Source organism: Neophocaena asiaeorientalis, unplaced genomic scaffold, assembly GCF_003031525.2.
Source record: "Neophocaena asiaeorientalis asiaeorientalis breed wild unplaced genomic scaffold, Neophocaena_asiaeorientalis_V1.1 scaffold116, whole genome shotgun sequence".
NCBI lineage: Eukaryota > Metazoa > Chordata > Mammalia > Artiodactyla > Phocoenidae > Neophocaena > Neophocaena asiaeorientalis.
The window spans coordinates 2,839,465-2,854,434 of NW_020174561.1; the positions used below are offsets into that span (position 1 = coordinate 2,839,465).

Genomic DNA, 14,970 nt, shown 5'->3' on the forward strand with positions numbered 1-14,970 from the left:
GCGTCTTGCGTCCTGTGGTCTCGCCCGTCCCCGCTGCCATGTTGAATTGTGCGGCCGCCGCCGCTGCTGCTGCTGCCGCCGCCGCCGCCGCGGAAAGAGGGTTGGAGGAGGAGTTGGGAGTTTAGCGCAGTCGCCGGAGTGCGAAGACAACGAGCCTCCGGCCAGAGCCTGGGCCGGCCGGAGCTGGGACTTCCCTTTCTCAGCGCGGCCCGCTGTCGACTCCTCCTTCCCGTGGCCTCCTCCCCGCGCCGGCGGAGCTGCGAGATGCTGCGCCTCTGATTACCCTCCTCCCGCCCCTGTCACCGAGAAAGGGGACGAGCGCTCGCCCACTCGCTGGAGGAGACGGCCCTGGCCTCCCTACCCCACCGGCGAAACCATGAGCTCCGGCCAGCAGCAGCCGCCGCCGCCGCGGAGGGTCACTAACGTGGGGTCCCTGCTGCTCACCCCGCAGGAGAACGAGTCCCTCTTCACCTTCCTGGGCAAGAAATGTGTGGTCAGTGGCCGAGACCCGCGTCGCCGCCCCCGACCTTACCTCACGGGCCCGGGCTGGAGGGCCGGGAAGTGGGAGTGGGGAAGGAGGCGGGAGCGGCGCGGGTGGGCGGTGGTGCTGCCGGCCAGGCCTCCCGTCGGCCCTCCGGCCCCGCGTCGGTCCTTCGGCCCCGCGTCGGCCATCCGGCCCGGCTTCCTGGGTGCGGGCCGGCGCGGCCGGACGCCGCCTCCCGGACCTGCCCGGGGAGCACGCAGGGAAGTGTCACCTCCGCAGGCCTGCCCTGGAGCCCTGCTCGGTCGGACCCGGGTCCGTGCCCTTGCTGCTGACTCAGACTTTACTGTCAGGCCTCACGGGGATTTTCTTCTTGCCCGAGCTGCTTGGTCTTAGTAACTGGGCCCCTGGACTGGCCCTCGCTTCTCCACCTACAGCCGATCTGGGGGCGCCTTTCTTCACAATGCCAGAGGTTTCAGGAGTGGGTCGGTCGGGGACCGAGGCCCAAATATGAATGAATCGGACCATAAGGTGGTTTTTAAATTTCCTTTGAGGATCTTCATTCCTTTGAGGAATGAAGTCGAGTGCGTCTGTTCAGAATGAGGGCAGGAAGTGCTACTGCTCCCCATTGCAGAGAAACGAGGTTTATTTCTCCAGCGGTCTCGCCCAGGCCTGGTTTTTCTCTCCTCTCCACTGTTTTTTGATTTTGGGTTTTTTTTTTTGTTTGTTTTCTTTTCTTTCTTTCTTTCCATTGGTGGGAGATGTTGCTCTCCCACACCAAGCGCAGAGGAACCGCAGTCTCCAGCAGTTCTTGGCCTTTGGGGGTCTGAGCATGGTTCTTAGGTTCGTGCAGTGAGGCCTGGTCCAAGCCCCGATGGCCGGTTGGGAGCGAGCAGCTCTGCTGTGGGAAGGGGAATGTGTGTTGTTGACGGAAGCGTTCATTACACGGGCCGCTGGCACTTCTGCGGGTGGGGAGGTTCTGCTCTGCGGGATAGGCCTCGTTAGGCTGTATCTTACTGCGCTGGCTGGGTTGAACTGTGGTTGAGTTTGTTGGAACGCTGTTTGGGTCCCTTTCTCCCCTCTTTACTGCTTAACACCTGCGGAGTATGTGCCACTGGAACCCGGGAAGCACCGAATGAAATGCCAACAGGGCTGTACCTTTTACAGCTTTTCTTAGTAGTGCTAAGGGTGTCAAACCAGACTCTACCTGCCTGTTTGAGAAGTTGGGATTAGACAGGTTCTAATTGTTAACTTTCTAGGAGTTTACCCTTTGTAAGGATCCTGTGCCATCCAGTAGGAGATTGAATCATTACATTCAGTTCAGATGTGTTTCAGATTTCAGAAGTTAGACCTGATTAGAAGAATAAAATGAGGGGGGTGGCTTAAAATGAGAACTGGGGGAAACAACTGTAAGGGCAGTCAAGCCCTTTACTCCCCACACACACTTTTTAAACCAATGAGAAAACTGAGCCAGTGAGCCCGAAGTCACCCAGCAATTTAGTAATGTAACCAGAACTAGAAAACCAGGACTCCTGATGCCTACTCTGTTGTACTTTCCACTACATCATGTTGTTTTAGAAGAGTTTTTTTTCTTACTTGTTATTGACTTATTTAAAAGTGGTATGAAAGGAATAGTAACTTCTATTTTTCATCAGAAACTGATATAATTAAAGTGTAAGACTCTTAAAGCAGCACTAATTTTTGAATATTTTCAACTTAGGAAAATCTTCAGTACTTTAAAAATGACATTATTTAAAGTTTGTGGGTTTACCACTTTTGTTGTGTAATCTGTATCAGAAAGCAAGTAGTTGTACCATGTGTTACCTACCAGACGCATTAACTTTAAGCAGGAAGGACATTACATTTATACCCAAGTATACTGACTAATTGCTCTGTACTTACCTGCAATGTTTACTGGTTTCAAAAAAATGACTGATGTGGAAGAATACAGCGATAGAGAATGAATTTCTGTCATTTAAAACCACACTGTTGTAGTTACCTGCTCTTGTGGTGTGAAATGGTTGCGGAGATTAACTTTAATATTTGAAGTCTCCAATTATTACAGAGTAAAGAATGATATGTTAATTTTCTGGAACAATCCTTTTTTTTCCTTTGCTGACTATGCAGTTTTTTGTACAATACTGAAATACATGGTCTCATTAAAAAGAAAAATGAAGCAATGAGATTTATAGGTCAGACCAGATTTGTTTAGCAAGATATATTCAGAACTCTATCTAAGAATTCAGGAAATGAAACAGGAGTAGTTGTAGTCCCAGCTCTCAAGGAGTTTCATTCCTTCTTTCACTCAGCAAATATGTATTGAGTAGCTAAATGTTGAGGTCAAAATCAGGGTTGATGCCTGCACTAAGGGAGCTTACTATATCTAAAAAGAGAAACAAATGTGTAAACTGATGAGTATGTCAGTACTTCAGAGTGATGTGCAAGAGGCTGCATGTCACAATGGAAAATCCTGTATCCTGGCTTTGTAATCAGCAGATCAGGGTTTAAACTCATATGGTCACTTTGGACAAGTTTCTTAAGCCCCCTGTCCTAGCATTGGTTTTCTCTTTTCTAAAATAAGGATACTATCTCTTGGGGTGGTTGTGTGGATTAGAAGGACTATATGTGTAGATGCTATTATTTTTATAAAAGTTAAGGAGATCAGAAGAGAGGATGAGTAAACACTTTTTAGAATGGTCAGTACCTGAACATTTAAGATTAGTAGGTATAGTCATCATCTGGTGCTCAAGTCCCTTGCAGTCAGCCCTCCGTGTCCAGAGATTTGGAGGGCCGACTACCCCCCAGGTTGATGCGAGGTATGAAACAGCTTGGGAAGTCAGGGGACCTCCTAATAGTATGTTATGGAGCAAGAAGGGGTCTCAAGTTTAGGTATGCATTGGAATCATTGGGGAGATTATTACAAATGCATATGGCTAGGCCAAATTCCTAGATAATATTCAAATTCATTGAGTCTGAGGTGTAATTGGACATTTCTATTTTTAGCATGCTTAATAGAAGTCTCCAACTTATATCACAGTTTGAGAACCACTGCTAAAATCCACTGTTTTCTAATAGGGTAATCCTGAAGCACATTGGAAATGTTAATAGGTTTTCCCTCAATCTTTGGTCCATAAATTCTTTCAGGACAGCATTTCTCTAACCCCTTCAGATAACAATGTGTATTTCATAGGTGTAAGAGATGCAGTTGAGGAAGTATTGCACTAGTTAGTGGGGTACCACAAGATCAGATTTGACTTTTAGAAAGTTTGGGGAGAAAGGTAGAGGCACTCTATTATAGAAGGTGGATTGAGGGTTGTTAGATTGGAGGCAAAGGAGATCAGATACGTGTTTACAATCACCTGCATGAAATATGATGAGGGTGTGAATTAAAGCAGTGCTAGTGGGATAAAGGAGCAAAAGACTCCAGTAGGATTTCATCCCCCTTAGGTAGAGGGCATGAAGGAAGGGAACTGGGGAAAAGGCAGGTATAAAACCACCAGCAGAAAATATGCAGAAACATGCATGTGTCACTAGATGTAAATATGCCTAGATGTTAATGAAACTCTAGGTTGCTGATTGTTTTCATGGAGGAGGTGAATTTTCAGTAAAGCTATAGTTTTACCACAGTTTTTAAAAATAGATTTTGAAAAAGTTGAGGGTTTATTTAAAGTTATGTGTAAATATATGTTATGTAATTTTACATAAAGTTAATAGTTCTGTTGCAATTTATTAGCTGGTGGTATTTTCTTAGAACAATTAAGAAGGGTTAGAAACAAGATTACTAGGTCTAGTTTTGTAGTTAGTTCTGTTGCCTTTCATGTGTGTGATTTAACTTATTTTCTGTAAAGAGTATATCCATCTTGCCAAGAAAAGTTAAATATATACATTCCTGAATAAGTAAGAAATTAAGGATTGGGAGAAAACAAAACCTTATACTATCCCTCTGGTCCAGATGGATTGGGGTTAGAAATGTTAACTATTACCATTCCCTGCATACTCATTTGTTTTGTTTCAGGATTTAGTGATATTTAAGAAGGCATTTTTGTTAACTAAGTTTAATTTTTATTTTCTTTAGTTCCTCAGCACTTGTTTTAAACTTGCTTAAAGTCTTTAGTTTTTTGTTTGTTTTCTCACCCTATATATAATTCTGGGAGATTAGACCTTATGTCTACATAGTCTTCTATAATTTTTATAATAACCAGCATACAGATCACTGAATACTTACTGATTGCATAAATATAATAGCTAACTTGTTTACTCCTTAGGAGTTCATTCAGCATTTCTCATTGCTTGATCAAGTTGTTAAAACCTTCAGTTTCTAATACAGATGGTATCTGGACTTCAGTCTTCATTTATTAGGAGAACAAAGTGGTTTAATTCTTCTGCTGAACTAATGTAGTTGGTAGCAGTAGCTGTCCAACATTTGTTTCTGTGCTAAATTCTTAAATAGGTTTAGAGAGAGAGGTGCCTACGAGGGATGATTGTCTTGATGAAGCCCTAAATTGAGGCGGTCCCAGAGGGAAGTTAGCGCTGGGAATGTATTTCACCTTGACTGATATTTAAGGAGAAAAAAAAAGGTAAAAATTCACAGGATTTGGAATAGACAAAGACATGAAGGCAACCTAGGCTAGTGAAGAGGGAAAAGGTGAGTACAAAAGTGAGTGTCATACGGGGTGAACTATAAGCACAGGAGATTTAGAAGAATCCAGCAGATCTGGGTTTATATATCCTTTTTTTTGTTATTCTTAGCTCTATAGTATAGTCATATTTCTTAACAAGTATGAGCCTTAGTGTCTAGATTTGTAAAATGGACTTAGTCAAGGATTTCAGAGAATAATGCAATAATGTGTGTAAAGCAGTTAGAACGCCGGCCACTTACAAAGTGTTCTGGGAGTTGGAGAAGCACGTGAAAGAATGTTGTCATTAATACTATTCACTACTTGGTTTAGATTTCTTGTTACTGGCAGAAAGGTTTTAAAGTAAAATCTTGAACTGTATATTGTATTTGTTTTGATTTAGGTAAATTAATTCTAACATTTTGGCTTAAAGTCAGTACATTATAGAGTATGTAAATTAAGAGTTAAGCAGCAGCTGGAACAAATCTCTTTGGGGAATTTCTGGGCAGCCTAAGCCCCTCTGGCTGCTGACCGGAAAGGAAAAAAGGGATACTGGTATAAGAGATAGGAGTTCCTGGGTTTTAGTCCATGCTCTGCCACCAATTAATTGTGAATGTGAACAGGTATCTACCTTCCTGAACCTCACTTTCCTGGTCTGAAAAGGAGTGGTTGGACAGATAACACCACAGTCTTTCCACCTTTAATGTTCTACCACTCTAAATGTTCTAGTTGCCAGGGACTCTAGCAGGGAAAGTACAGAGCTGTTAACCTTGGCATATGTGTGTTTTGATCAGTGGAGACAAAGATAGTATATATCTAAGTGCAAGGTAGATAATCTACAGTCATTTCACTGCAGATTCCCATTTCTAACTCACCTTTTTCTTAGCATCATAATTTGATAGATATTTTACTGTAGAAACGCCAGTAAACAGAATTAAAAAGCATTAGTAATAGAATAATCAGCTCTTAACTAACTTTGAATTATTAATTATTTGTTCTAATTACAAGGAATTTTTGGCTTATTATAAGTATGCCTTTTAATTAAGATAGAGTTATTTTAAAGAGTTCCTCTTTTGTTAACCAGTTCCGTCTAGAACCTCATTTCTTACATGAAACTTTATTAGTGATATGATAGTTTGGTGTTACCTTTTATTGCTTATTACCTAAGGTTAAAAATAAGGTTTTTTTTTTTTAAGTTTTTAGTTTTAAGTGTTAGACTCAGTAGTTATAGTGAACTGACTTGGTTATTTTAGAATGATTAAAAGTTGAGGTTTAGAAGAACAGATGGAGTTCAGCTTCATTATAAATTATTCTGTCTGAGAGTCATAGCTTTGATCCAACAGATAAGAACTCAGCATTATTAATAGAGTTCACTTTCATTGTAAAGGTTCCGGAAGCAAAACAAGTTTATACACTCTTCTCCAGAGTAATATAATATATATTGTTAACTGTAAATAAAATTCTTATTGCTGTATAACTGAACAATCTGGTATTTTTTTAAGTATTGTTTACTAATTAAAAGACATTTGGCATATTTAACTATATTCATACATGTAGTGTAACAAAAATGTATTGTTTTTCTTTATTGTATCTATCAGTATTCTTGGAAATAGAGGATTACATCACTATAGTGTTAATATAAGAGAGTGGAATTATTAGAAAACATCAGTTTCCCTTTGGAGTTAATGTGTTGTAAAGGACTTTATGACCCTTTATTTAGAAAAGCATCTATTAAAAAAAATTATTTATTTATTTATTTATTTGGCTGCGCCGGGGCTTAGTTGCGGCATGCGGGATTTTCACTTGCGGCATGCGGAATCTAGCTCCCTGACCAGGATGGAACCCGGGCCCCCTGTACAGAGCATGGCGTCTTAACCACTGGACCACCAGGGAAGTCCCTATTACCCTTTTTTTTTTTAAAGAAACCAAATAACTGGCGTAATGTTGAAGAGATGAATCTAGAAGAACTCCCTTTAGAAAATAAAATCAAATGAAAGATTTGTAGTAACTTCATATTTCAATTACTGTGACTATCTGTTAGTTTAATTGTTCTCTATGTCCTCGGTTCCTCTGCCATGATGATTTGGCTTTTTAACTTATTTTTTACTTGACCTGAAGATTACTATAGAAATCTGTCTCTATAAAAGGAGTACTCATTAAAGACCAGATAAATTGAAACAAAAGGAAATTCGAAAGACATCTGGGAATATAAAATGCTGTTAAAAATATGAGGAGATCGAAATTATCATCAGACAAATACCCAGTAACTTTAGGACAATGAAATATTTTAAAGTTTGATTTTAAAGTTAAACTTTCATATTAAACTTGGAGAAGCTAAAATTATCTAGTGTTTTTAAGTATTAAAATAGAGGTGAAGTTGTTTATCATTTTTTTGGCTCCAAAATAAAAAATTTTAAATGAAATTCTCCCTCCAGTAAGGTGAATACTTTTGTTGCCATAAAAATATCAGAGGATACCTAAATACCTAAGAAATATTCACAGTAGTAAAGGAGCTTATTGATTTGTATGCAGTGCATGAAGCTAATCAAATGATTTCCTCTATTCTTATTAATAAAATATAGTCATGATCAAGAATTGAGGATTTGCTGAGTACATAACACCTTCCCGGTATCTTGGACTACATGGAAAGGGTAGGGAAGATTTAGTCCTTACCCCTCAGTTGTTCACTAAGCCAGGGAAGACAAAAATTATGCATGTAAAGATAGTTTTACAAGCCAGCATATAATAAAGTTTTGAATAATAGGAGAGATAGGTGTATCACTGTGGGTTTTAATACATCATTGTGGGGTTTGAGCATGAGAACCTTAAATGGCCTACAGAATTTATGTCAGTACAAGGAAGTAGCCCAGTTCAAGTGTAGGAAAATGTGTGAGCAATTTAGGAGAAGAAAATTTTCATGGAGTGTTCTGCAATACGGAATAGACTGACTTGGCTAGAACTGAGAATGGTATTTGCTTGAGGAGATAGTGAATGATAAGTTCGAAAGATAAATTGAGGCCAGATTTTAGAAGACCTTGAACGTCAAACCTAGGGATTGAGCTTTAGTCCCTAAGTAGGGAGAAGTCACAAAGATTTTGATTCAAAAAATGTCAAGATAGGAAGGATCTAGGAATGGGGAAAACTGGAAATTATTATTCGTAATAAGAATAATTAACACTTTAAAGTTTACTAAACAGTTTCTTATTCATTATCTTAGCAGACCAGACCTGGCCTGGCTAAGGAACCTGAATTGTAGCAGCATCTGGTACGGAAAAAGGATTATGAAGGATAGTAAATCCTTGGCCTTTGCTCTCATGGCAGACACCACTTATCACTCACAGCATTTTTTCCTACTTTGTCCTACACACAGCCACTACCAATCAGTCCAAGTTCACAGTTCATGAAATCTAGTTGCCATTCCAAGGCTCTATTCTAGAAACATTGTGAAGAAAAAAATGTCAGTACTTGGTTGGCTCTTTGAATTCAAGATGACAACAGAACCTCCTTGTGGAAATGGCTAAATAGTAGAAATTGTAGGATTAGAGCTGTTGGAATCCTTTTTACAGTGTTGGTTATTGAGGCCTTAGGAGTGGAGTTAGAATCATGAAGGTGTGCATGTGAAGATTACAGAGGGAGGCAGTCTAGTCCATATTTGACTTGACCATCATTTGAAAAGGATGGGTTTCAGTGAGGAGTTGAAGGGGGAGAAGTGGTATTCTGCAACTTAACTTACCAGAGAAGTGGTATTCTGCAACTTAACTTTTTCACTTATATTGTATATCTTTCAAACATTTCCATGTTCATTTATATCTGGTGCATCCTTTTCATTACTACATCCTATATTTTATGTATTTCTTATAGCTTATTAACCTCTCATAGTTTCCTAGGGCTAGTTTAACAAGGTACCACAAACTGTGTGGCTTAAAAAAACAAATTTAATCTCTCTCATTTCTAGAGGCTGGAAGTCTAAAATAAAGGTGTTGGTAGGGTTGGTTCCTTTTGGTGGCACTGAAAGAGAATCTGTCCCATGCATCTCCTAGCTTCTGGCATCTGCTGACCATCCTTGATATTCTTCAGCTTATAGATTCATCACTCCAGTCTCTACCTATGTAATCATCACAGGATGTTTTCTACTTGTCTGTTTTCTCTGTCTTCTTTTTGTATAAGGACACCAGTCATTGGACTAGTGTCAACCCTAATGACCTCAGCTTAACTTGGTTACATCTGCAAAGAATCTTTTTCGATATATGGTCACATTCACAGATACAGGGGTTAGGACTTAAGTGTATTTTTTAGGGAGACACAATTCAACCCATAACAATGGGTATTTTTATAAACAGTGTATTTTTAGAAACAGTGCTGTAATGAACATTCAAATACCTATTTCTTTGTATCCTTTCCAAGTATTTCTGTAGAGTAAATTCAAAGCAGTGAAGTCAGAGAGCATGAGTATTAAAAAATAGTAATAGATACTGCTGAATTATCTTACAAAACAGGTGTTACCAAACTCTGTATAGTCACATCAACACTAGAATTTAAAAATCTTTTTTTGCTTCTGACAGTTTCACTGGTCAAAAAAATCTCATTGTTTGATTTGTAGTTTTTAGTGAAGTTAAATATTTTTTCATGTCAGTCATTTATATTTCTTCTGTGAAATGCCTATTCTTGTCTTTAGACCATTTTTCTATTGGGTTGTTTTTTCTTAGTGACTTAAAGAACTCTTTAGGGATAGTAATTTTACAGTATTTTTTGGCAGTTCATCATTTTATTTTTCGACGAGTATTTTTAGTCATTGCATAAGTTTTAAATTTTGTGTAGTTAAATATGATAATCTTTCTAGAATATCAAGTTCTTATTTAATACTGTCCTAGTTGAGAACTGCAAAAATATTTACTCACATTTTCCTAGTACTTCTATGGTCTTATTTTGTACCTGTTATCTTTGATCTTTCTGGAAGTGACTTTGGAAAACAAGGGTAGTAGAAAGCCAGTGCTACCTTTTTACAAACAATGTCATTTATTGAGCAATTGATTTTCTCCCACCTATTTGAAACACTGTCTTACCAGATGTACTTAGATCCATTTCTCCATTCTCTTATTTTTTGTTTATTTCTTTGCCAGTATACTGAATTTTTAATTAGTATAGCTTTATAATTATGACATAGTTTGATTAAAGTCCCTTATTACTCTCCTTTTCAGTATTTTCTAGCTATTTTTATGTGCCTATGCTTAGTATTTTTTCAAGACTACCTCCCACCCCATCTCCCACCAAAAGAATATTTGCTTTAAAATAACATTGGATTTGTAGATGAATTTAAGAAAAATTGACATAGTGGGGATTTCCATTGGCAAGCAAGTCTGTTTTATTTGCCACTTGTCTTATTTCCTTCTGTAGTTATATAGTTTTCATATCGTCCGTACTAGCCATTAAAATTTTTTTTTTTTTTTTTTAGGTACAAAAGCGATACCCATTTATACTCATTGTTTAGACACACACCACACACACACACACACACACACACACGCGCGCGCGCACGCAGTCTGCACTATTTGGAGTTAAAACAGCCCTTTACACTTCTCATCCCCTAATACAATTAGGCTCCATAGAAAGCTCTTAAGGTTTTGATGTGTCTCTTTCCCTTCCTTTTTGTTTGTATGTATGTATATGAATACGTATCTCTGCATTTTACCTGAAAGGGGTCATATTCTGGGCAGATTATATTATGTACATATAGATTGACCTCATGCTTTTTTTTTTTTAACATTTTTATTATGGAAGCTTTTAAACATATACAAAGTAAAATAGGATAATGAATCTACGTGGACCTGTCACTGAGCTTTAGTGGGCATCAATCATGGCCAGTCTTGTTTGCTTTATATCGCTACCCACTTTTGCCTTTCCTGTATTATTTGGAAATAAATAGCAGGCATTATATAAGGTTTTTTTTGTCCTAATCAGTCTGGCTAGAGATTTGTTATTTTTATTGATTTTCTTAACAGATTTAAGTTTAACTGATTTCTGTTGTTTTTCTTGTTTTCTATTTTATTGATTTCTGTTCTGATATTATTTCCTTTTGCTTACATTGGGTTTAAATTGCTTTTCTTTTTTAAGGTGGTAACTACTCAGGTAATTGATTTGAGACCTTTTTCTTTTTCTAATGTAGAGATTTAGTGCTATACATTTTCTTGTAAATACTGCTTTACTGGCATCCCACATATTGGACATGTTGTTTTTTCATTTAATTTAAATTAAATGAAATTTTCCTTTTCATTTCTTTGACCCACAGGTTTTCTAGAAGTATGCAATTTAGTGTCCAAAGATTTAGGGATTTTCCAGATGTCTTTCTGTTACTGATTTCTATCAGAATTTCTGTAACTTAATTCTATTATGTTAGAAAATACATGGATCCTTTTTATTGATAAGAATATGGTCTAAATTGGCATTGCACATGCCTTTGAAAATAATGTGTACTCCACTGTTGTGTGGAGTGTTCAGAAAATGTTAATTATATCAAGATGGTCCGTAGTGTAGTTTAAGTCGTCTCTCTCCTTACTGATTTTCTACTTGCTCTATCAATTTTTTGAGAGAAAGGCATTGAATTCTTCCACTGTTATTATGAATTTGTTTCACTTTGCAGTTCTATCAGTTTCTCTTCACTTGTTTTGAACCTGTTTATCACGTACATAAACATTTACAACAGTTATGTCCTGTTTGAAGAGTTGACCATCATGAAATGACCCCCTTTGTCCCTGATATACTTTGCTCTGAAGTCAACTTTGTTATTAATAAAGCTACTGAAGCTTTCTTTTGATTGGTGTTATAATTTTTTTGCATTCTTTTATTTTTAATCTCTTTGAGTGTTCATACTTAAAATGGGTTTCATATAGGCGGCACATAGTTAGGTCTTGCTTTTTAAGCCCAGTCTGGTAGTATTTACTTTGGGTGTTTAGACCATTTACATTTAATTAGATGATTATTGATATGATTGGGTTTAAATCTACCATCTTGCTACTTGTTTTCTGTTTGTCTCACATTTTCTTTGTTCCTTTCCTCCTCCTCTTTCTGGCTTTCTTTAGATTGGATTAGTATTTTTTAATTTTCTTTTAACCTCTTTTTCTGGTTTATTGGTTGTAACTCTTTATTTTGTTTCTGTAGTTGCTTTAGGGCTTACAGTATATAACTTATTACAGTCTACTTTCAAAGGCTATTATATCACTTCACATTTAGTATAAGAACTGTACAATAGCACAGTTCCATTTCTTCCCTTCAAGCCATTATGCTATATTGTTGCCATACATTTTTCCTTTAAATTCCTTGATACATTGTTATTTTGCCATAATGATTCAAGTATCTTTTAAGGAGATTTGATGGTAAGGAAAAAAAATTCTTATATTTATCCACTTGTTATCATTTCTGTTGCCTTTAATTCCTTTGTCTAGATCCAGACTTCTCTCTGCTATCAGTTTTCTTCAGAGTATTTTTTCCTCTCCCTCCCTCCCTTCGTTCCTTCCTTCCTTTTCTTCCTTTTCTTTCTTACCCCCCCCCCTTAAACATTTCTTGTAGTACAGGTCTGCTGCTGGTAAATTCTTTCAGCTTTGTATCTCTGAAAAAGTCTGTATCTTGCACTGAATCTTGAAAGATATTTTTTCTGGATATATAATTCTAGATTGATAGTTTTTTTGTTTTTTGTTTTTCTTCTTTCTGTAAAGATGTTGCTCCAGTATCTTCTGGTTTGCAGTTACTGCTGACAGGAAATTTGCTGTTGTCCTTTTCTTTAATCTTCTGTATACAACATGTCTTTTTTCTCTGATCACCTCTAAGATTTTTCTCTTTATTACTGGTTTTAAGGCCTCTGATTATGATGTGCTTTGCTCTAGTTTTCTTATTGTTTCTTATGTTGGGATTTCTTAAACTTCTTGGATATGTGAGTTTATAGTAAGTTTATATCAAGTTTGGAAAATTTTCAGTCTTTTTTCCCCCCAAATATCCACGCCCTCCCAAAAAAAGCTTGACTTCAAAAACACTAGACACATATAGACTGCTTGAAGTTGTCCTAGACTTCACTACTGTACAGCTCTTTTTTTTTCTTTCCATCTTATTCTCTCGCTGTTTCTTTTAGATAGTAGCTAGTGCTATGTCTTTAAAGTCACTAATCTTTTTTGTCTACAATGTCTAATCTGCCATTAATACCACTTAGATGTTAGTTTTTTCATCTCAGATGTTATAGTTTTCATCTCTGGGGTTTAATTTGGATTTTAAAAAGTATGTTCTGTGTTTCTACTTAACATGTTCTATCTTTGCTCTAGCACGGTAAGAGCTTTTTCACGTACTTGGTAACTTTTTTATTGGATACCAGATATTGTGACACTTATCTTTGAATTTTTAATGGTAAGGTGTTATTTTTTATTTTCCATCAAAGTATTCTGCATTTGCTAGTTGCTGTATTTTAAGAGCAGCCTCCCCCTCCTTTTGCAATAATAACTAATTAAATATATCTGAAGATACTAATTTATTTTTTAAGTTCTCATCATTGAAAAAAATTTTCAATTAATATTCATGTAGTTGCTCTCTTCTTTGCTCCCGTTTCCTCAATTATCTGATTATTCTTGGCTGTGGTCCAAATTTATGTTTGAAGGTCTGATTTCTAATATAGATAGTTAGCTTGTATCTTTTTTTATTAATAGACTTTATTTTTTCAGCTGGTTTAGATTTACAGAAAAATCGTGTGGAAAGTATAGAGGGTTTACGTTACCCTGTCTCCCTCTCCCCACCCCCACTTTCCCCTATTATGAATACCTTGCATTAATATGATACATTTGTTAAAATTGATGAACCAGTATTGATACATTGTTACTAGCTAAAGTCCATAGTTTACACTAGGTTTTAGTCTGTACAGATATATAAGTTTCGGTTTTCACAAATGCATGTCATATACCCACCATTGCAGTATCACACAGAATAGTTTCACTGCCCTAAAAATACCCTCTCCTCCACCTATTTATCCCTCCTCTCTCCTGCTGAAACCCTAGGGTCCATTGATATTTTACCTTCTTTATAATTTTGCCTTTTCCAGAATGTCATAGTTGGAACCATGCAGTAGGTGGTATTTACAAACTGGTTTCTTTCACTCAGCAATATGCATCTAAGATTCCTCCATGCCTTTATGTGGCTTGATATCTTGTTACTTTTTATTGATGAAAAATATTGCATTTTAGTGTGGATATACCACAGTTTATTTATCCATTCACCTATTAAAAGAAATTGCAATTTCTTCAATGTTTGGCAGTTATGAATAAAGCTGCTATAAACACTCATTTGCTGGTTTGTGCATGGACGTAAGTTTACAGTTGATTTTGGTAAATATCTAGGAGCATGTTTGCTGTGTCATATGGGAAACCTGTGTTTAACTTTGTGAGAAACTGACAAACTGTCTTCCAAACTGGCTGTTGCATTTTGTATTCCTACCAGGGATAAATGACAGTTCCTGTTACACATTCTCATCAGCATTTGGTGTTAGCAGTATTTTGGATTTTAGTTATTCTAATAGGTTTATCGTCATAGCTCATCGTTTTAATTAGCAAGTCCTAATGCCATATGATGTTGAGTATCTTTTTGTATGCTTATTTGCCATCTGTGTATCTTCTTTGGTGAGGTGTCTGTTCAGTCTTTTTGCCCAAGTTTTAGTTGGATTGTTAATTTATTCTTATTGAGTTTTAAGAGTTCTTTGCCTGTTTTGGATGTACATCCTTTATCATATATGCATTTTGTATATATTTTTATTTGGTCTGTGGCTTTTCATTCATTTATCAGTTTCTTTTGCAGAGCAGAAGTTTTAATTTTCTTTTTTTTTTTTTTTTTTTTTTTTTTGGGGGT

At 37.2% G+C, this 14,970-nt stretch overlaps 1 protein-coding gene across 1 annotated transcript in view; it reads left to right on the top strand.

The window, feature by feature from the left end:
- Positions 1-6: 6 nt before the first annotated feature.
- WASL (WASP like actin nucleation promoting factor) overlaps positions 7-14,970 on the top strand; it is a 65,279-nt gene continuing 50,315 nt past the window's right edge. The window contains exon 1 of the mRNA XM_024757781.1: positions 7-493. Within this exon, the coding sequence (XP_024613549.1) occupies positions 377-493 (117 nt within the window). The 5' untranslated portion in view covers positions 7-376. The remainder of the gene's footprint in view (positions 494-14,970) is intronic.